This window comes from Rhinatrema bivittatum, chromosome 5 (genome assembly GCF_901001135.1).
Source record: "Rhinatrema bivittatum chromosome 5, aRhiBiv1.1, whole genome shotgun sequence".
NCBI lineage: Eukaryota > Metazoa > Chordata > Amphibia > Gymnophiona > Rhinatrematidae > Rhinatrema > Rhinatrema bivittatum.
Genome location: NC_042619.1, coordinates 12,776,650 through 12,799,858, shown reverse-complemented (window position 1 = coordinate 12,799,858; position 23,209 = coordinate 12,776,650). Strand labels below are relative to the sequence as shown.

Sequence of the window (23,209 nt, the reverse complement as noted above, 5' to 3'; positions counted from 1 at the left end):
TGCGATCTATCTGTCCCGGGACTTTCATGACTTTTTATAAAAATATAAAAATAAGTTATTTAGAAAGAGGTTGATAATAAATTAAAATAAAGTTGGACCAGAGTCTATATGCTTGCTGTTATTTTCAAACTGTGGTCATGAAGGTCCTACAAAATCTGTCTGCAAAAAGTTAAAAATGTTCTACTGGGGATTTGTTGGATAGTTAGTGTTTGATTTATATTTTCCTCAGATTTCCGAGGTATATTGGGCTTTGTATTTGATAATTATATCCCTTGCCAGAACAGACCCTGGAGTCATAGAAAATTCCCAAGGTGGATGCTGCAGTTACCAAGAAGACAACCATCCCAGTGGCGAGTACAGCTGCCTTGAAAGATATCCAGGATCGGAAACTGGAAATCCTTCTAAAAAGGCTGCTTGAGGTTTCAGCTCTGAGACTGCGTGCGGCTGTCTGCAGAAGTCTGATGCAAAGAGCCTGTTTGTGCTGGGTGCAGAAGAAGCGCGATAAGCAGTCAGGGAATGACTGTGTAGATGGCTCAAGCTGCCCACTTGGAAGCGGGAGTAGCCTATGTGGCGGATGCCTTGTATGACATGATTCGGATTTCCAACAGGAGTATGGTCTCAGAGGTGGCTGCAAGGAGACTCCTGTGGTTACAAAATTGGTCAGCAGATGTGTGGTCTAAGGCCCAGCTGTCTAACCTCTCCCCCTTCAAGGGAAAGCTGCTGTTTGGAGAAGATTTGCAGCAGCTCATAAAGCAGTTGGGGGAGTTGAAGGGTAATAAGTTGCCTGAGGACAAGAAGAACCCCAAGAAGTTTTTTCCTCCGAGCTCGATTTCGAGAGGCGTGGAGGTTTTTTGCTGGCAGGAGTCTGGCACCAGTGGCGCAAAAGCAGAGTTCTGGCTGGTAGCAATTCTTTCGAGCCCAGCGCAGGACTCTGAGGGACAGTGGGCCCCAAGGGGGAGGCAGACATAAGGTTGGGCAATGAAGTGGGCTGGTCAGCTCCTCTCCAGAGGCTATTGGAGGGAAGCTATCCCTCTTTTACAAGGAGTGGCCCAAGAACACATCAGACCAGTGGGTCCTGGAGGTGGTATGAGAAGGCTACGCTTTAGAATTTTCTCGGCCGCTGCATCTCCCAGAGCAAGTGAGAGGCGGTGCGGGAGATGTTGCAACAGCTGCAGCTCCTGTGCGCCACTGTTCCAGTGCCCCCTCTGGAGAGGGGACAGGGTTAATACTCCATGTACTTTGTGGTGCCCAAAAAGGAAGGGACTTTTCAACCCATTTGCATGTCTAGGCTGCCCTCCGGGTACTGCGCTTTTGGATGGAGACGTTGCGCACGGTGATAGTGGCGATGTGGAAAGGGGAATTTCTGGTGTCATTGGATTTGTCAGAAGCCTATCTTCATATCCCTATATGGACCAACCACCAAAAGTTTCTGAGATTCATGGTTCTGGGAGAACACTTCCAGTTTCAAGCTCTTCCCTTTTGGGTTGGCGATGGCGCCACGCACATTCACAAAGGTGATGGTGGTAGTGGCTCTCAGGAAGGAAGGTATCCTGGTGCACCCATACCTGGATGATTGGCTAATATGGGCAAAGTCGGAGGTGGAGTGTGGTCGCTCAGTCCAGTGGGTACTGCAGCTTCTGGAGTCGTTGGGCTGGGTGACGACCCTCGTAAATAGTCATCTGAGTCTGACCCAGTCATTGGAGTATCTGGAAGCTCGCTTTGATACCTGGCTTGGGAAGGTGTTTCTGACTGTGGAGAGAGTCCTCAAGTTACACAGTCAGATTATTCGGCTATTGCACCTGTCTGTGCCCAGGGTCTGGGATTACCTGCAGATCCTAGGTTCCATGGCATCTACGCTGGAATCATGGGCCTTTGGTCACGTGCATCCTCTGCAGAGGGCTCTGTTATCCCATTGGAAACTGCTGTTGGAAAAATTTCAGCTTCCTTTACCATTGCCAGAGGATGCCAGGTCTAGTCTTTTGTGGTGGCTGTCTTGGCACAATCTGGAGAAGGGAATGGATCTGGAAATGCCTGACTGGATGCTAGTGACCACTGATGCCAGTCTCTCATACTGGGGGACGATTTGTCAAGGAAAATCAGCCCAAGGTCAGTGGTTGCTGGAGGAGGCAACTTGATCTGTCAATCGGCTGGAAACCAGGGCAACAAGCAGGAGGCCTTGTTGGCGTTTCTTCCACTAGTCCGGGATAAGTTGGTTTGAGAGTTCTCGGACAATGCGATGACAGTGGCGTACATCAATCATCAGAGCAGAACAAAGAGTTGTCTAGTGACGCTGGAGGCTCAAGAATTGTTCAAGTGGATGGAGTAACATCAGTTGAAAGTAGCTGCTTCTCACGTGGCCAGAGTGGACAATGTGCAGGCAAACCTCCTCAGCAGACAGTGTCTGGACCCGGGGGAGTGGGAGTTGTTGGCGGAAGCCTTCGCCTTGCTGCAAGCAAGGTGGTGGACCAGTGGTGGACCTCATGGCGATTCCAGCAAATGCAAAAGTGGTTCTGTTTTTCAGTCACAGAAGGAAGGTCAGATCAGAGGGCATCGACGCTCTCGTTCAGTTGTGGCCGACACATCTGTTGCTGTACATGTTTCCACAGTGGCCTCTCATAGATCAAGTGTGGCAGCGCATTGAACTTCATCCGGGCAGGGTGATTCTTGTGGCGCCCGAGTGGCTGCTGTTTGCGGACCACCTGCTTCTGGAGGTATACAGTCTGTTCGCTTGCCCCATCTATCTTGGTTGCTTTGGCAGGGACCTGTATTTTCAGACCGGGAGGATCGCTTCTGTTTAGCGGCTTGGCTTTTGAGAGGCGGCGACTCTGAAGGGCTGTTCGGAGCCTGTAATTGCAACTTTGCTTCAGGCAAGGAGTCTTTCCACTTCAATGGCTTATGTCTGTGCGTGGAGAGTTTCCGAATCTTGGAGTTTGCACAACAGGGTGTAGCCTTTAATGGCAGACATTCCGCAGATCATGGCCTTTTTGCAGAGTGGGTTGGCTAAGGGTTTGGCCTATAATTCACTTCGGGTCCAGATGGCAGCCTTGGGTTCCCTTTGTGGCAGGATTCAGGGAAGACCGCTGGCATCTCATCCTCATGTTGCTCAATTTCTAAATGGGGCAAAACATCTGCATCCTTTGGTCCGGAAGATCTGTCCAGCTTGGAATCTGTATTTGGTTCTTCGGTTATTGTGTGGCCCTCTCTTCGAGCCAGTGTAGAGGGCGTTGTTGAAGGATTTAACCCTGAAGACTGTTTTCCTGGTGGCCATATGTTCGTCTAGGCGAATATCCGAACTGCAAGCATTGTCAGGTAGGGATCATTTCTTGCGCTTTTCGGAGGATGGGGGGGTCTCTTTTCGTACGGTTCCTTCTTTTTTGCCAAAGGTGGTGTCCTCTTTTCACCTTAAACAGGTTGTCGAGCTTACAGCTTTTCCAAATTTAACAGCCGATTTTCTAATGGCTAGGGAGCTTCACTTATTGGATATGCATCAAATTATTTTGTGATATCTCAAGGTCACGAATGTCTTTCAGATATCTGGTCATCTGTTTGTCCTGTTCAGTGGAGCAAAGAAGGGAAATAAGGCTTCCAAGAGCAAGATTGCACATTGGCTGAAAGAGATGATAGCTTCAGCTTACATCTGCAAGGGCCTGTCAGTGCCAGAAGGGCTGAGAGCACTTTCCACTAGGGCGCAGGTGACCTCATGGGCGGAGTGTCAACTGCTTTCTGCACAGGAGTTTTGTCATGTGGCGACGTGGTCTTTTTTTCGCACTTTTACCAAACATTACTGCTTAGATGTGTGGGCCCCAGAAGAGGCGTTGTTTGGGGACAGTGTATTTTGCGCTGGTCTTTCAAGTTCCCGCCCAGAATAGAGGGGCTTGGGTACATCCCACTTGTCTGGACTGATCTGGTGTATGAACAGGAAAGGAAAATGGTTCTTACCTGCTAATTTTTGTTCCAGAAGTAACACTGATCAGTCCATAGACCCGTCCCATCTGTCGAAAGACTTCCTCACTTCTGGATATGGCTGAGCTGGCGAAGCTGGCATATGATATGCTCAGAGTAATAAGAAGTGTACATAGTTTGATATAGGTTTTATGTTAAATCAAGGAGGCCTAGTTTGCAGGGGGCTACAACTTTAAGTCTCCGTTCTCCCAAGGTTTACTGGGGGTTTAAGGTAGACATCTGGGCTTGGGTACAGGTCAATACTGAGGGGATTGCAAGAGGCACTCTCGGTTATGTAGCAGTGCCTCAAAGTTTTGTTCTCTGCCTCCATCTACTGGTAGGGATGCATAAACCCCACTTGTCTGGACTGATCCGTGATACTTCAGGAACAAAAATTAGCAGGTAAGATCCAATTTTCCTTTCTCTTTTATTCCAAAGTTTGTAGTTTTCTCAGGAGGGGTTCTCCACTCTATTGCTTTGACATAAGAATACCAGCAAGTGCCTCAACTGCACCATTTCTTGTAGGAGTAATGATGTCACTGGAAAGTTGTGGTCTTCTGTCTCCGTCTTCAGAAAGGATAGCATAAACCCACACATCTAGTCTGGTCTAGCAGGATTCAAGGAAAGGAAATTAACAGGTAAGACTAAATTTCTCCTTTTGCACTGCTGTGCATGCTAAACAAAAATGTCCTTCCCCCTCAGGTGATCCTTCAGGCTCTTCTTTTCCCTGATCCTCCAATTTTTTTATACGGTTCTATTCCCCCACCCCCATGCCAATACTCCACCTAATCTCCAATTTTTACCCCTTCCTCCGAGTTTTCTGAAGATATGCACACGAGGTCAGGAGTACGCCTCTCATTCTTTCCCTGGAAAAGGCTGTGCAGCCTTAAGCTCCAGCCCAGCAGTGACTGATTTGCAGGGCTCCTTGGTAGCATTGGGACCCCAAACAATTGCTACCCACCAGCCGCCACAACACTAGCCTTGCCTGCTGTGATAAAACAGAATGTGTTGGGGGAGAAGGGAGCTGACCTGATGGCTCAGCAGCAAGTACTGTTCTCTGCCATGTGGGAAGACCTAGTTTGATTCCCAGGCTTGGCTGTAACGTCCTGGGTCTTCTGGAGCTGTGGATACTACCTCGGCTGGGAGAGTCCTGGAACTAGGCTGTGTACGTGTACCAGGTTCTAGAGAGCTGCAGTCTGTTAATTCCTGGCCAAGGGCTGTCACTCTCTGGTCTAGGGAAGATTTTGAAAAAAGGGAAATACCATATGAAGGATCATGGTGCCATAACCCAGTTAGAGGCCACTTTCTATTGCATTAGATGCTCAGAGGAAGTGTAGGAAACTGCTAGCCAAAAGTACAATTTAAAAAAAAGCAGGATGTTTAAATAAAGGGTTGATGTGACAAGTACTATTTTCCTATCTTCAACATGCAAGATGGATTTTTGTTTGTTTTTTCTTGGTATTTATCTCATTCTGCCAGCCTGATTTGTTCTGTTTGATTCTTTCAAGTATCAGTGTGCACATCAGTTTAAAGCTGACTGATGAATGTTATGGCTGTAGTTGATCCTACCCCCACCCCTTCACTTTTCTAAATATACTTCTGTTCCACCAGTCTTCCAGCTGCACATCCACAGTTACAGATGAGGAAATGAAGATGGGAGACCCGAAGGAGACGCTGCGCCGCGCCAGCATGCTGCCGTCTCAGATCCACGAATCATCCACCACTGCCAGCCGTCGCTCGATACTGGCAGCATCCTCGTTCGAGCAGAGCCAGGGTGGTGGCAGCGTTGCCACCCGGCAGCAAATGAAGCGAGTGTCAGAAGAGTCTCATCAGGGCCCTGGAACTCCAGAGGTATGCATATGGGTACAGAAATCCGCTGGGGGCCTCGTCTCGCCAATAGGGGAAGTTCAAGAGTAAGGATTTTGATGTGTAGCTATAGGGGATAAACACCAAAATGATGGAAGGAGGCATTTCTTTATGGAAAAAGTGGTGGATGCTTGGAGTAGCCTCCGAATGGCGCAGAGTGGAGGTGGAACAGTAACAGAATTTTAAAAAGTACAGAACAATAGACAGTTAAACTGGAGATCAAATAGGGTCTGTGTTCTGCCACAGAACACAGAGAATGGGCAGACTAAATTGGCCCTGCAATCTTTCAGCTCTCATTCTAGGTTAAGGGCATAGATTTTTCCAGTTTTTGAGACCGATGAGTGTTTTATGACCACCTGCTTGATTGAGAATCTTGAAGAAATATGTGAGAATTTATGAATAGCTGTGAAGTAGAGTGCAGTTAATGATGTTACAATTATGTTTTCACACCAAAGGGGAGAACAAGGCAGAAGTTCATTTCCCTGTACCCAGATCAGTCCAGACTCCTGGGTTTTGCCTCCCTTCCAGCAGATGGAGACAGAGAAAAGTTATGCAGACACTGTCACATAACCTAGTATGTAACCTGCAGTCCTTCAGTATTTATCTGTCTCCAGCAGATGGAGGTGGTGCAGACCCCTGCAGTCTTACCCTGTTTCTGGGGTTAGGCTATCCCTTAAAATTTAACTAAAAAGTGAACTAGCTTAAAGTTTGAATCAAGCAACTTTGTAAAAAAAAAAAAAAAAAAAAAAAAAAAAAAAAAAAAGGTTTTATTTTCTTTTTTGGACCCCTGCCCACCTGAATCGCCGCATTTTTGGCCAATTTCGCCACGCTTTTTGAGCCGTTTTTCCCCCCACCATGCCGCAGCCATCTTGGTGTATATCATGTGGGGAATCGGCTTTCTAGGACTGGTATTTGCTCAAGTTGCCTTCCCAGAGGGGGGAGGGCAGCTCTTTTTCAGGGTCTGCAGCAGTAGCCAAGCCTCGAGGGGCTCAAAAACGACAGGCTCCTTGAGAGCTCAGGGCTGATCCTTTCCCCCTCAGTGCAGGCAGCCATCTTAAACACATTTGCTGTAGCTCAGGCAAGGGCAATGTGGGAAGGGGAGCTTCCTCCAGCGCTGTCTCCGGTCTCTGCCACTCCTGATGAGACTTTAGATTAGGATCAGGATTTTTTAGAGGAGGACCCTGCTTTTCCAGGAGATCAGGATGTTGATTCTGATTCTTTTTCTTTAGATTTTGTCCTCCTTATGCATAAAGCTTTTTTGGCTTCCAGGTCTCCGCAAGGTGGTGCCTTGCCAATCAGACCTACGCAGAGACCGCCCCCCAAGGTAGCCAAGTTTACCGATGTTCCCGCGTCTCTGAGGGTCGCAAAGTTTTTATTTTATTTATTTAGTGTTTTTCTATACCGGCATTCGCAATAGGGATCACATCATTCTGGTTTACATTTAACAGGGGGTGTAAATGAAGATACAATAAAACTATAACAGATGCGGGGAAACACTGAGGTTACAATAAAACAGGGATGTTCAAAACTGGGAGCAGAAGAAAAGGCGAGAGGAATTTAACAGAAAGAGCAATTGTTTACAATGTTCTAGGAAAGTCTGACTGTGGTTGTCTGTGACTTAAGGTTCAGTTGGGGTCTGGAAAGGCTTGCTTAAACACCCACGTCTTAAGCCTTAAAGTTAAAAGGTGCTGTGGCTTCAGGTGGCTCTGCTGCTCCGGAGGCTCCGGGCAGTGCAGATGCAGGAGCCTCTCCGTCCGCCCCCGCGGGTGGGGAATTGGATGAAGAGCAAGGGAAACAGACGCCTTTAGAGGGTGATGACCCTAAGATGATCCGTCTTTTCCAGAGGGAGGAACTAGAACCCCCTCATTTCGGCAGTTCTAGCTGAGCTCAGGGTCGAGCTCCCCCCCCCCCCCCCCCCCCCTGCAGGCTCCGCAACAGGACTTGGTGGACCCAGTTCTCGCAGGTTTGCGAATGCCAACCCGGGTATTTCCTATCCATCCCATGCTTCAGCAGCTGATGACCAGGGAGTGGGATGCTCCGGATGCTGGTTTACGGGTTGGCCGAGCTATGGATAAGCTTTATCCGGTGTTAGATGAGTTTTTGGAGGTCCTGTGGTCCCCTAAAGTGGACGCTTCAGTTTCAGTTGTTGTCAAGCAAACCACTATTCCAGTCGCTGGCTCGGCAGCTCTCAAGTATCTTCAGGATCGCAAACTGGAAGTCCTGCTCAAGAGCATTTTTTAAGTGTCCGCCCTGGGTGTCCGGGCGGCGATTTGTAGCAGTTATAAGCTGCGAGCAAGCCTGCACTGGGTTCAGCAGTTGCTGACGACTAGAGATCTTCCTCCGGGAGAATCAGAGCAGGCACAGCAGTTGGAGACTGTGGTGGCATACGAGGCGGATGCTCTGTGTGATCATCTTCACACCTCCTCTCGCACCATGTCGTTGGCGAGGCAGCTCCTGTGGCTCCGCAACTGGTCAGTGGATGTGTCATCCAAGGCTCAGCTCGGGGCTATTCCATTTAAAGGTGTCGCGCAATGTAGGAGATAATCTCCCCACGGAGGACTGCCTTGGTGGTCTACCAAAACAGAATAGGATCTTCAAGATATTCCTGGTTTGTGTGTGCATAAACCTCCCATTTGCCTTGTAGGTATTCATACAAATGCGGATCATCAATCAGATAGTTAGGGTAACGCCAGGACCGACAGGAAGAGGACTGCAGAATCCAGTCAAGATCCAGCCAAATTGGAGCATGATCCGAGATCATCACGTCCCCCATCTCTACTGTGCTAACCCTGGGAAATATGCTGGTGCTAACTAAAAATTAGTCAATCCTGGACTGTGAGGCATGTGCACGTGAGATATGATTAAAGTCTCTGGCAGTAGGATTCAGCGTGCACCAAGGGTCCAGCAAGTGTAAGGAGCATTCTAGGAAACCAATGCCCCTCCCAGACATTCCAGCCGGTGCAGCAGTAGGGGCTCCCGTCCTATCCAACTGGGGATCTCGGAGGCTGTTAAAATCACCCCCCAGAAGAAAAGCGTAATCCATATATGGAACCAATTGCCTATAGAGGGCCTGAAAAAATATGAGTCTGGGATTATTGGGCGCATAGAGATTACATAGCACTACCGGGATTTGAAACAAGTCAGCAATCAGAATAATATATCGACCTAACGGGTCCTTGATTTCCTGTTTAATCTGGAGTGGGAGACTCTTATGAACCAAGATAGTAAGGCTGACAGAATTTTTTTCCGCTTTATGGGCAAATTAATGCCGCACACGTTCCAAGAGAGCAGTCGGATTCCATGCCTAGCCATCCCGGACATTCTCCGATTGATTCAAAACCGGTAGGATTACAAACCATGTGGTAAGCAGAGACCCTCCCAGCCCAGGCCCCCATTCCAGATTTTTGATAGCATAGCATAAAACATACAAATGAAATATGCAGGACACAGAACAAAAACCCAGTGATAAGCCATAAGAGAAATGCCCTCCCCAAATCCCCTGAAATCCTCCAAAACCCATTACTCGAACCCCAAGTAAACAGAGTCTACAAGACTCTCGGAGATCACCATGAAGCAAAGCAGTCACCCCCCCTCCCCCGTTTCTCAGGCTCACCCTGGGAACCATCCAGTTACACATGGTTCCCTCGTTCCTCCCCAAAGTGGTGTCTTACTTCCATCTCAACCAAACCATCTCGCTCCCATCGCCGGATGAGCATAAGAATTCGGAAAAGGCTCGAAGTCTACGCCACCTCAACATCAGCAGACTCATATCCAGATACCTGGAAATGTCGGAAACTGTATGAAAAATGGACCACCTCTTCGTCCTTCACAGCGGGAAGAGGCAAGGGGAAGCGGCCTCGCAAGCAACCATAGCCCGCTGGATCAAAGAAGTCATCAAGGCGGCCTACGTAGAAGCAGGCAAGCCGCCGCCTCTACAAGTTAAGGCCCATTCTACTAGAGCCCAGGCAGTGTCCTGGGCAGAAACCAAGATGCTGTCACCCGCCAAGATCTGCAGGGCGGCGACATGGTCCTCCATCCACACCTTCTCCAGGTTTTACCGCCTGGATGTTCAGGCTCGGGAGGACACAGCATTCGCAAGGGCAGTACTAAGTGGGTCACGGACAGCCTCCCACCCGGTTCGGGAGTAGCTTTTATACATCCCATTGGTCCTGAGTCCATCTGCTACACGCTAGGAAATGGAGAAATTACTTACCTGATAATTTCATTTTCCTTAGTGTAGACAGATGGACTCGGCATCCCACCCATAGCTGCCGTTACTCATGGAATCCTCAGGGGACATCCCCGGGAGCAAATGATCAAAGGTAAGCCATGCTTCCTTCGTCTAGGACACCCATCCTACCGGGTGTCAACGTTTCCCGGTTGAGGGCATTGGCGGTCTCCAGCTATAGCCAATTCAACCAGTTCAAGTTATTCAAGTTATTCAAATTAGTCACACATATATCCACAATGCTTTTCAAGGAGAATACTGAAGAGCTGCACTTCCTGCAGGGGTATATGTACTAGGGCTGACGTCAGATTGAAATCTGATCCGTCTCCAACTGCTATCAGAAGCACACTATACCCATTGGTCCTGAGTCCATCTGTCTGCACTAAGGAAAATGAAATTATCAGGTAAGTAAGCCTGAGGCCATAGGCTTAGTGAAAGTGTGCTTCGAGTGGGACTCTCACAGTCCCACCCTGTTTAGGGAAGCTTTGGTACATCACAGGAATCTGGACTGATCTGGATATGTACAGGAAAAGGAAAATTGGTTCCTACCTGCTAATTTTCATTCCTGTAGTATATCAGATCAGTCCAGAGTTCTGCCCAGTTTAGAAAGGGAATTTTGGAGAGTCCGCTCAGTATCTTATTATAATCATTCTGAAGAATGGCATAGGTTTTGTTAGTCCTACATGTTTTTACTGTGGGCGAGATTATCTGTTCTAAGTTTCCATTTCCCACTGTTCATTCAGGGGATATGATTTTGTAATTATTTATTATGGTTGCTATCTTGGCTTGGGTACATATCAATACTGAAGAACTGCAGGTGGAACACTAGGTTATGTGGCATTTTTCTCCTGTGGATAGCGATGGCTGGCTATGCAGAATACTTGCAGAAAATCATAGTGCTGTTGCCACCTTCTTGTCTGTCCATGAGAAGGCAACAGTCTGTTAGCAGAAAACATCTGCAGACTGCTTCATAATGTGTTTTAAATACTTTAAGCAAATGCCTCCGCTTACTACTTGCACTTTTTATAATGTGCATTGCCCTAGGGTTTGTGTTGGTTTAATCTGTTCACTGCTGATATCTGTTTTGGTTTTTTGGATATCTGTTTTGCTGATATCTGTTATGGTCTCAGGCTTACTTACCTGATAATTTCACTGCTGATATTTTTTTAATAATCTGTTCACTGCTGAATCTCAGCTGCCATATCGAAGATATGGCAGCTGAGATTCAATGCCAAGAAGTGCAAAGTCATGCATATGGGGAGTGGAAATCCGAATGAACTGTATTCGATGGGGGGGGGAAGGCTGATGTGCACGGAGCAGGAGAGAGACCTTGGGGTGATAGTGTCTAATGATATGAAGTCTGCGAAACAATGCGACAAGGCGATAGCAAAAGCCAGAAGAATGTTGGGCTGCATAGAGAGAGGAATATCGAGTAAGAAAAGGGAAGTGATTATCCCCTTGTACAGGTCCTTGGTGAGGCCTCACCTGGAGTACTGTGTTCAGTTCTGGAGACCGTATCTACAAAGAGACAAAGACAAGATGGAAGCGGTACAGAGAAGGGCGACCAGGAAGGTGGAGGGTCTTCATCAGATGACATACGAGGAGAGATTGAAGAATCTAAATATGTACTCCCTGGAGGAAAGGAGGAGCAGGGGTGATATAATTCAGACTTTCAGATACTTGAAAGGTTTTAATGATCCAAAGGCAACAACAAACCTTTACCATAAGAAAAAAATCAGCAGAACCAGGGGTCACGATTTGAAGCTCCAGGGAGGAAGATTCAGAACCAATGTCAGGAAGTATTTCTTCACGGAGAGGGTGGTGGATGCCTGGAATGCCCTTCCGGAGGAAGTGGTGAAGTCTAAAACTGTGAAGGACTTCAAAGGGGCGTGGGATAAACACTGTGGATCCATTAAGTCTAGAGGGCGTGAATAAAGAGGAGGCAGCAAAACACTGCACGGAGCGGCAGTAGCCACAGAGGCATTCACGGAGCGGGATGCCAGTGGTTGGTGTTCCACCTTCACGGAGCGGAAGGATGGAGGGCTGCCATCTCCAAAAAAACCAAACAAACCAAAAAAAACAGGGGTGGGTAAGAGTATGGGGCAGGGATGTGGCCTGCTTGTTACAGCGGTTGCTACCCCTAATTGAGCTGGATGTTCACTTGGATGCAGATACGGCGCTGCTCTCTACATTGGTGGTGGGGTGGAGGGGAATTAGGGCTGGAGGGTACTGGAAGCCAATAGTAACAGGTGGGAGAGAGAAAAAGGGAAAAAAAATGGATAAAGTGCGTAGCTTGCTGGGCAGACTGGATGGGCCGTTTGGTCTTCTTCTGCCGTCATTTCTATGTTTCTATGCTGATACATCAGCCCATCTGTTCTGTCTGGGACTATACATGGGCTCTCCTGACACTATTTGAGTGACCACAGCCACTTATAAAATCTCAGCACCAGAAAATGCATCAAGACCACACTAGTCCTGCCACACAAACCAATACAGGAGCCCCATGTGATTTGAGTTCCTCTACAAGGATCTGTTGGTGTTATCTACTGTGAAGTATGGAAATTTGTGTTATGTCTTTCTACAGTTAAGATCCTTAGTTTTTAATTTACATAAAATTTTTCAGTTTTAATTTTACCTCATACTGAAAATATTAAATATTGAGTTGTATGTGCATTGGCTTTCATTGGCAAGTGAAGCTGCATTTGTTGCTCTTCTTGGCCTACCATTCAGTTCTCTATGCACACAGCAGTACTTTGTACTCCCCTTATATTAAGAAGTAGGCCTGAAACCCAACTGTCAAACATGCACCACACTCCTCTTAAAATTCCAAAATTTTCATTTCACAGTGTAGTTCAATTCCATTTAAAATCTTCTCCGAGATGCTTAGAGGTCAAAACCCTCTTGCAACCTTTTAACTGTTACAAAAAAAAAATGTTCCGGTATGGCACAGAGATGGGTACGCTCAAGCCTGAAGAGGGAGGGAGAGAAAATGGCTGCCACCAATGTGCAGTACCAGTTAAGATGGTACTGAGGGTGCACCTCGAATGATGTGCCTCTCCAATCCTTGTGGGGTGAGACATAGTGACCAGCTGGAGGAGAAGCTGGGCAGATACAATAAAAAGGCTGTTTACTATGCAGATGGGTTTAGTTCCTGTTCAGAATAACAGAATTATGAGCAAACAAGCAATGTTTGAAAGAAAGCAGTTTGAAGGTAATATTGCAGCACTACTACTGTGCTGCCTTATGGGATAGGGACTGGATTGTGTGTTCCATGTGCTTCAGTGTAGGAGCTGGTGGGTGGGTAGAGGGACAGAACTGGGATCAGTTGTAAAAGTATTTTGCTCTTTCTTTCTAGTCTAAGAGATCAACGAGTTGCTTCTCACGACAAGCAACACCAAAAGACCGAAATGATGGAAAGAAGTCCAGCACATTGGATAACAAGAAGAAAGAGAATCAGGTAAACAGGAAAGCATCCCCTCCTGGAAGGTGTGAGGTTAAATACTTGTATGGGAAGGTATTTATATCTCATGTTTTATTTATTTAAGATAATTTATTTTCCACTTATTAATCAAAGACCTGCCTTGCTAAGCGGAATACATAGTAATAATTTGAATATATATAGCAGCCTTTCATCTAGAAAAGATCCCAGCATGCTTTACAGTGTAATAATTCAGAAACCTACATGCAGCCACTTAAAAGAATGAAGAATGTTGAAGAGTTTCACGTAGGTTCGCCGAGGGAGCTTGCATGATTTGCCTGGGGTCGGAATAAGGGTGTAGAGCGTCTTGAAGCTGAGGAATTCTCATGGCTCACGGTTTCCCTTGTTGTGTTGGGGTCCAAGTGTTGAGCCAGACCCACAGCTTCTTTTTTGTGTCCATTCTTATCCTTCATTCCCTGTACATAACCAGGTCAGTCCAAACTCCTGGGTTTTGCCTCCTCTCCAGCAGATGGAGACAGAGAAAGTTTTACTGACATTGCCACTTAAAACGAGGTGCCACCTGCAATCCCTCAGTATTTCTCTCTCTCCAGCAAATGGTGGAGGTGCAAAGCCTGCAGTCTGACTGGAAAAAAAAAAAAAAAGAAAGAAGATAAAGATCTGCATTTGTTCTTCAGGGTTCGCTTCCCATGATTGTTAGGTCCTGGTGGGGCCATCCCCTCTGGTACTTGAGGCAGACGAGCAGGGAGTATGGGACCCTTCTTTAGCTTGCATCCCTTGTCGGTCACTTGCCCTGAGGGATCAACAGAGCCTGCTGCCTTTTCTGAGGGAAGTGCCCTTTTCTTTTACTTGTATACTTTTTTTTTTTTAACTTTAACAAGTCAATTCTTTTGGTGCACGGAGCGGGCAGTCGGGAACTGCGCAGAGGCAGTGCGAGTCCAGCCCCGCACTGCACTCTTCATAGGCGGGTGGCTCCTGAAGGTTTTTTTGTCTCTCTGGCTTCCTTGCTTCTTCCTCCCCCCCCCCCCCCTGCACTGCGGTCGGCCTGGCTTTGGTCTTCATGCCGCGAGAGTTCAGACTGCAGGGACGCACAATCGCATCTATCACTCAATGGTCTCTGCTCCCGATTTCTCCCCGGTGAGGAGGGACCATTGGAAAGTAAGGCAGGAAGCAAGTTGATTGTTCACCATGAAACGGGAAAGCTACTACCAGCAAGGCCTCTGATGATCCAATCCCAGGGGAGGTCTTCAGGACACTTGAGGGCCCTCTAGGGAGTAAGGAGGATCCCGGAGGTCTGTCAGATACTTCTTCCTCCTTTTTCTTCGGATTTCGTACTGTTGCTGCACAAGGCCTATAAGACCAGGAAGGCTTCGTACCAAAGTGCTGGCAAAGAGGTCCAAGTTCTCTGCAGATGTGGGAGCCCCTAGGGTCTGATGATTCTTGAGGGCCTCGGCACCTCCGGCCAATACGGATATTTCGGCCGAGTCTGATAAGGAAGTGGCCCATGAGTTGGATCATCGGAAGTCAGATAACAAAAAAAGGGATAGATCCAAAGTCCTTCAATCAATCTTTATTAATGTGCATACAAATCTAGTAACCAAAGCCAGACTCAGGCTGAGTTTCGCCCAAAGGTCTGCATCAGGGGCTGTAAAAAGTCACATAAAATTGAATTAAAAACATTTAAGAATATTAATATGCATAGATATGAGATCCTAATATAGAGTTGAAATATTTACTAACTAACACATACAAAAAGTAAATAAATCAAATATTTAGACATTTTAATGAAACATTAAAGCACAACATATATATGTGTACTAAAACATATATAGAAAATGTTAAAAATAGAGTAAATACATAGCACATTAAAAAAAAAAAAATTACTTTACATAAATCAATTAAGTAAAGACAACATCAAAAAATGTCACAGCCACTGCTCCAGCGATGGGAATGGTTGTCGTTTTTGTGACCGCGGAGACTGCAGCATCCACTTTCAGAACCTTGAGAAGGTCAAGAGCCTCCTCGGGCAACGGATACAATCTATCCATTGCCCTGCTGACCTTCAACCCAGTATCTGGAGTATCCCACTCCCTGAACAGGAGAGCACTGACCAAGCTATGGAAAGGGAAGGATTTTGCTGAACCTCGATTACCAACCACAACCAGGTCCACTGCTCCCAACTCTGAATCCTGCCGAAGAACCTCTATGCCCAGCTCCTCCAACACCGCAGGGATAAGCGGGCCCAGCTCTTCCTTGTGGAACAAAGCACACCACCTTAGGGTCATCTCCCTCTACGGCTTCGCTCTGCAATAGGGTCTGCTCTGGATCCAGCTCCCCGGCACCTGGTCCTGACTCGTGATGAACCTAAAAAACAAAAGGGGATTTGATCTATCAAAGCGTGAGGTATAAAAAGGATAGATCCAAAGTCCTTCAATCAATCTTTATTAATGTGCATGCAAATCTAGTAACCAAAGCCCGACACAGGCCATGTTTCGCCCGAAGGGCTGCATCAGGGGCTGTAAAAAGTCATATAAAATTGAATTAAAAACGTTTAAGGATATTAAATATGCATAGATTTTTTAGGTGTCTGCCCTTTGTGCTCGGGCTGCTATTTGCAGCAGTTTCATGTTGCGAGCGGGTCTTCGCTGGGTGCAACAGCTGCAATGCAACAAGTCTTTGTCAGACTCTGAGGCACTACAGGCGGAGTGGCTGGAGGCCGTTGTGGCATACAGTGCAGATGCCTTGTATGACTTTCTCAGAATCTCTTCTAGGACTATGATGTTGGCGGTCTCGAGCAGGCGCCTCCTCTGATTGAGGAATTGGTCAGCTGTTTTCTCCAAAACACAATTGGGATCTTTTGCCTTTTAAGGGGAAGTTGCTCTTCGGTAAAGACCTTGAGGAGGTGATCAAGTCTCTTGGGGAGAATAAAGTCAATGTTACCAGATGACAGACCAAAAGGGAAGAGCTTCCCTTCTTCTCGTCCCCACTTCAAAGGAAATAGAAGATTCCGGGCCCCCAGACCCTCTGGAATAGCTAGACACAGTTCTTCGGTCCTTTCAAGGTTATCAGCCCAGCAGAGATGGCCCCTCCCAGGGAGGCAGTGGCGCCAAATCTTCCTAATGAGGTGAGGCTGGTCCATTCTTCGGTCCCAAAGATAGGAGGCCGCCTAATTCTATTTTACGAGGAGTGGACCAAGATCACGTCGGACCAGTGAGTCCTAAGTGTGATAAGACACTGTTATGCTTTAGAGTTTGATCGGCCGCTAAGAGACCAGTTTTTGGTATCCCCATGTTCATATCGGGAAAAGGAACTAGCAGTAAGAGCTACCATGCAATGGCTGCTTCAGTTGAGAGCCATTGTCCCCATCCCTCCAGACGAACAAAGGACAGGTCCCTACGCCATCTATTTCATTGTTCCCAAGAAGGAGGGCACGTTCCGCCCGATCCTGGATCTGAAGAGGGTGAACGTGTCTCTAAAGGTTCCTTAGTTCCGAATGGAGACCTTACGTTCCATGATTGCACCGTCTCCAAAAATAGACCTCCTTGCGTCTATTCTCTCTTCCTCATATTGAGGAACCATATTTTTGTTATCCTCTCTCCTCTTCACACCGAGGAACCATGTTAATGTTACCGTTATTTCTCTTCTCTTCTATTTCTTGTTACCCTCCTCCCAGTTTTGATTCCCCTGTTAAAATGTAAATTCCACCCCGGAAGTTGAACTCTTTCTTAAAAAAGCGGGACTAGTGGGGAAACAGGTAATATTGGCACAATGGCTCAATTCTCAACCACCCAGTTATGATCAATGGTTTCACAAAATGTTGTGGCTCTGCTCTATGGAACATGCCATTGCTAAAGACATTATGCTACAGAAATTTGTTAAAACATCCAGCGTATGGGCAGTTTTCACGTCTTCTCTTGCTCCACACATTGGACCCTACCGAGACCCCTGGAGCCAGGACCGGACCCCGGGCCAGGATAATTCTCCATCCACGGACACAGAGACTGATCACCAGGATTCATAGACTAATACATCGGAGGGGAGGTGTGCAGTTTGCTCCTACTACTGCATGCCTGGTCACCTCAATTACGGATTGCATGAGCGGGGAGGGATGGGGGGGTGGGGAGTTTACAATAGTGAATGTTACCTGAAGTTGTACTGTTAACTGGTTGAAAAATGAATAAATACAGATTCAAAAAAAAAAATGTAATTTCCAAGTTTAACCAGTTTTGCTGTAAACCGGCATGATGTCCACAACTAATGCCGGTATATAAAAATGTTTAAATAAATAAATAAAATAAATTGCATTGGTACATGAAGGGGAGTGGCTTATATCAAATCACCAGGAGAGCCATTCAGTGGCTCAGGAGGCCCAGCTTTTGGTAGATTGGGCAGAACAGCATCTAGAGCGCTTGGCAGCCTCGCACATAGTGGGCTCGGACAATGTGCAAGTAGATATTCTAAGTCGCCAACAACTAGACCCCGGGGAGTGGGAGCTATCCGAGGTGGCGATGTCCCTCATCAGTAGTCGGTGGGGTACACAGTGTGTAGACTTGATGGCGACCTTCCGAAATACCAGGGTGCCGCATTTCTTCAGTTGATGACGAGAAAGAAGAGCAGAGGGGGTAGATGCCTTAGCCCTGCCTTGGCCAACGGATGTCCTGCTATTTGTGTTTCCTTCTTGGCCTTTGGTGGGCAAGATTCTATGGAGAATAGAGATTCATCCGGGCAAAGTTATTCTAGTGGCGCCAGATTGGCCGAGACATCCAAAGTTCGTAGACCTAATCAACCTAGCAGTGGACAATCCCTTGCAGTTCGCCCACTTACTGAATCAGCTGCATCAGGGACCTGTTTGTTTAGATCAGGCAGATCAATTCTTTCTAGCAGCTTGACTTTTGAAAGGCAGCATTTGAAAGACAAAGGTTATTCAGATGTGGACATTGCTACCCTCTTGCAGTCTAGGAAGACCTCCACTTCTCTTGCATATGCAAGGGTGTGGAGAGTTTTTGAGTCCTGATGTTCCGGTCAGCAGGTGGACCCTAGGCGATCTTCCGTGAGGCATGTTTTGGCCTTTCTTCAGGACGGTCTGGTCAAAGGGTTGTCCTTTAATTCCCTTAGGGTTCAGGTGGTGGCATTAGGGTGTCTTCGAGGCAAGGTTCGAGGATTGTCGCTTTTGGCTCATCCGGAAGCTGTGCATTTTCTTCGGGGCATACAGCATTTGCGCCCTCCTGTCCAGCAGTCGTGTCCATCCTGGAACCTTAATGTGGTCCTAAGGAGCCTGTGTGCGCCCTCCTTTGAACCTGTGCGACTATGAAGGATCTTACGTTGAAACTGGTCTTTCCCTGTACGTACCAGGATCAGTCCAGGACACCTGGGTTGTGACTCCGCACCAGTAGATGGAGACAGACTAAAACTTGTGGGCGGAGCCATATATGCCCCTGTGCCAGTCACAGCCCCTCAGTCTTACTCTGTCTCCAGTAGATGGTGCAGGTCCGGTCACAGCCCTGCCTGCCCTGGTTCTGGTACTCCGTCAGGGTCGGTTCTTTTTTTATTCCTTTAGGCCAGTTAGGCTACGTTGTTTTCTGTTTGGGTAATTTTCCAAATTGTCCCTTAGGTCCCTTCGCCCTGCCTCCCAGGGGGGTTGCGAGGTTCTGAGGGGACCACCCCCCCCCTGGTTGAGGCCGCTGCTAGGGTCGAGGACCCAGCTGGCCTAGTAGCAGCGTCAGGGGTGACACCGGGGAGCCCGGTTCACTCACCCCTGCTGGATTAGGGCTCCAGGACCGTGGACAGCGACAGGCTTTCTTGTTAAAAAAAAAAAAAAAAAAAAAAAAGGTTTGCTTTTATTTTCTGCCGGCTCTCTCTTGCTTCGCGGCGCCGCTCGCAGGGGGGGCGCCGCCGACGGGGGGAGGCCGTTCGAATTTTTTTCTTCTGTTTTCGTCGCTCCTGCTGCTCCGTCTTCGCGCCTCTTCGCCGGCATGCCTCGCGGCTCGGTCTGCCGGGCCTGTGGCTCGGCGCGCGCGCGTCTTTCGCGCGAAAGTCTCTGCGCGGCCTGCATCCCGGGCGGAGAGGGGTCGTCGGGGGCGCCTCGGGGGGCTCGTTCTCGGCCCGCGCGATCGCCTCCGCGCGGGGGGGGGCGCCGTAGAAAAGCCCCAAGAGCTGTTCCCGATCAGCGCGGGAGTGGCGGCCATTTTGGCCACGGGCCGCGAAATGGCGCGGGAATCGGCAGGGCCTTCGGCCTTGCCTCCCGCGCTTTCCCCGCAGCGAATCGCGGTCGGAAGGGGTCCCTCGGGGGACACAGGGTCCCCGGGGAGTCCCGATGATTTTTCATCTGATTCGGGCTCTCTTTCGGAGGACCTTGCGCTTTTGTTGCGCAAGGTCCTAAAATACAAAAAAAGCAAGCGCGGCCGGAGTGAGGCTCGCAGAGCTCCACCGCTGAAGAGGTCCCGGAAGCCTTCGGGGGTCGCGGAGGGACCCCAGGGCACCTCGCGGGGGAAGCGGCCTCCACGTGGCGTTCCGCAGGAGGCCGACACCGATTCCTCCCCCGAGGAGGACGCTGATTCCCCTGAAGAGACCCAGAAGGGGCCCGACGATGTAGGAGCGGACGGCTCCGCTACGTCCGGCGTAGCCAAAGGCTCACAGGCTGTGTCCATCCTGGAACCTTAATGTGGTCCTAAGGAGCCTGTGTGCGCCCTCCTTTGAACCTGTGCGACTATGAAGGATCTTACGTTGAAACTGGTCTTTTTGATGGCTATCTGTTCGGCACATAGACTTTCTGAGCTCCAAGCTTTATCCTGTAGGGAGCCCTTTTTGAGAATCTCGGACAAGGGAGTTTCCTTGAGGACTGTACCTTCCTTTTTACCCACGGTGTCCTCCTTCCACTTAAGTCAGTCCGTGGAACTCCCATCCTTCTCAAACTTAGATCCTGGGGTGGCGCACACTAGAGATTTACGACGACTAGACGTAAAGCGAGCCTTGATGAGATACCTGGAGGTCACTAATAGTTTCCACATGTCAGAACACCTTTTTGTGTCGTGGAGTGGTGCCTTCCAACGCTACTATTGCAAGGTGGTTGAAAGAGGCTATTAATTCGGTGAATATTTGTTAGGGTCGCCTGGTTCCGGAAGGGCTACAGGCACATTCTACTCCGTTCTCAGGCAGCCTCTCAGGCTGAGTGTCAGTTACTCTCTCTTCAGGAGATCTGTAGAGCGGCTACTTGGAAGTCGTGGCACACTGTTGCCAGACATTATCACTTGCTTGTCCAGGCCCTGGGGGTCAGGAATTTTGGTGAGTGTGTGCTGTGAGCGGGACTCGCAGTCCCACCCTACTTAGGGGAGCTTTGGTACATTCCAGGAGTCTGGATTGATCTGGGTATATACAGGGAAAGGAAAATTGGTTCTTACCTGCTAATTTTCGTTCCTGTAGTACCACAGATCAGTCCAGAGTCCCATCCTTGGTTGGCAACGGGTAGTTTGAGAGTCTGCTCGATTTGTCTGTCTATTTCCCTATGTTCTCTGAAGGGCACAGGTTTTATTAGTCCTACATACACATGGGTGTGTGAGGGCGAGCTCTGTTGTTGAATGTTCTTAAGGTTCTCCTCTTCCCCCTGTTACTTGATTTCTTTCTGGCTTGGGTACAGATTAATACTGAGAGATTGCAGGTGACGTCTCGTCTTAAGTGTCAGTAAAACTTTCTCTGTCTCCCTCTGCTGGAGGGGAGGCAAAACCCAGGAGTCTGGACTGATCTGTGGTTCTACAGTAACAAAAATTAGCAGCTAAGAACCAATTTTCCTTTTCCCCCCTCATTTTTGTTTTCCTTTCATCTCGTAAGGCAGAGCTTCTAAACTTTTCATGTTGGTGACACACTTTTTAGACAAACCTAATTTCACAACACAGTAATTCAGTCTACTAGCAAACCAGAGGTTAAAGGTTAAACGAAACATATTTCGACAATTTATGTATGTTTCCTTAAATATATACATAAATAAAATGTTTCACGACACAACCTATCTCATGAAATTGTTATATATTAAAAATATATAATATTCCAAGATTAATGTTATAATTTGAGTAACAATAATAAAACAAATTGAATAACACCCCCCCCCAAAGCACGTCTGTCCCCCACACACTAATTTCTCTCCCCCAAGCACGTCTGTCCCCCACACACTCATCTCTCTCTCCCCCCAAGCACGTCTGTCCCCCATACACTCATTTCTCTCCCATCTAAGCACGTCTGTCCCCCACACACTCATCTCTCTCTCCCCCCCCCAAGCACATGTCTGGCCCCCACACACTCATCTCTCTCTCCCCCCCAGCGCATGTCTGGCCCCCACACTCATGTACCTCTTCTTTTTGATTGTTGCCAGTTAAGGGCCTCACTCCCTTCAGGGTTCAAGCCTGCCATGGTGCATATTACCTTCCATGATCACCAGACATTGTTGCTTGCAGTCAGTACCTATTTGCCCACGTGTTCCTCGTGGCCAGGCCTCATCGGCAGCAGCAGCCAATGACGGACAGCTGAGCTCAAGTCCCACCCACCAAGCCTAAAAAACCCACGATTGACAGCAAAAATCGCCCAATAATAAGCAACCCGCGAACCGGGGGGGAAAAAAAAAAAAGTGAATCACTAGAAAAAAAAAGCCCAAACTCGTGGGAATTAAGCGAGATTGGCAACGCTGCGGCTACGTTCGTGAGTTTGGAAAGCTCTGCCGTAAGTCATATTTATTTATTTTTGTAGCATTTCTCATTGACTGCTTTCCAGACTGAAGAGGAGTTCAACAAACATTACTCTTGGGGGAATTCTGCGCTACTGTGGAGAGCAGAATTTGTGCAGAATTGCCAAATTCTGCGCAGAAAATAGCAGAGGAGACCCCGGCACACGCTCCGTGCCGAAAATGAAGGCCCGGCGTGCTGTTCGAGCCGAAAAGGGAAGGGCCCCCATGTGCCTTGAACAGACTGTGCTCCGCTCAAGGCAAAAATGGAAGGCCCCCGTGTGCCGCGAATGCACGGCGGGCCTTCATCCTCGCCGCGAACAGAGCACGTCCCGCAGCATGCCGGTGAGAGCGAATGTGTGTCGGGGAGGGTGAGAGAGAGCATGGGAGGTAAGAGAGGGTGGGTGGGGGGGGATGCTTGAGTGTGGGTTTCAGAGAGAGGGAGCCTATATGAGGGGAGGGGGATGCTGGTGAGAGAGAATGTGTGTGTGAGAGAGAGAGGGGGTGTGGGGGAGGATGAGAGACAGCTTGGTTGGTAAGAGGGGGAGTGGGGGGGAAGCTTGAGTGGGAGTTTCAGAGAGGGATCCTATATGAGGGGATGTGTGTGTGTGTGTGCCAGAGAGTGAGGGAGCCTGTATGAGGGGATGTGTGCGAGAGAGTGAGGGAGCATGTATGAGGGTGTGTGTATGTGGAAGGGACTCTCTTACAGTGAATTTCTAGGGAAATTCTGCTCAAAATATTTAAAATTCCCTGTACCGTATCTGGATCAGTCCAGACTGTGGGTTAGGTCCCCCTTCCAGCAGATGGAGTCAGAGCAAAAACTGAAAGGGCACCCTCTCATAAGCTGGTGTGCCCTCTGCATCCCCTCAGCATTTTCTCTGACTCCAGCAGATGAGGGTTGCATCTGTGGTTCCTTCTTCTAGTTTGAGAGAATAGTTTGTCTTTTATTTCTTTTCTCTTCTTTTGAATGGATCATATATTAAAAAAAAAAAAATTCTGGGGAAAGAAGTATTTATTGCTGAGGAAAGCT

General features: G+C 48.1%; 1 protein-coding gene across 6 annotated transcripts in view; it reads left to right on the top strand.

Annotated features, from left to right (window-relative positions):
- NUMA1 (nuclear mitotic apparatus protein 1) overlaps positions 1-23,209 on the top strand; it is a 503,280-nt gene that overhangs the window by 444,129 nt on the left and 35,942 nt on the right. For all 6 annotated transcript variants that reach the window (XM_029602025.1, XM_029602029.1, XM_029602028.1 and 3 more), the window contains 2 exons: positions 5,554-5,793; positions 13,392-13,493. In XM_029602025.1, coding sequence (XP_029457885.1) covers positions 5,554-5,793; positions 13,392-13,493 — 342 coding nt within the window. The remainder of the gene's footprint in view (positions 1-5,553; positions 5,794-13,391; positions 13,494-23,209) is intronic.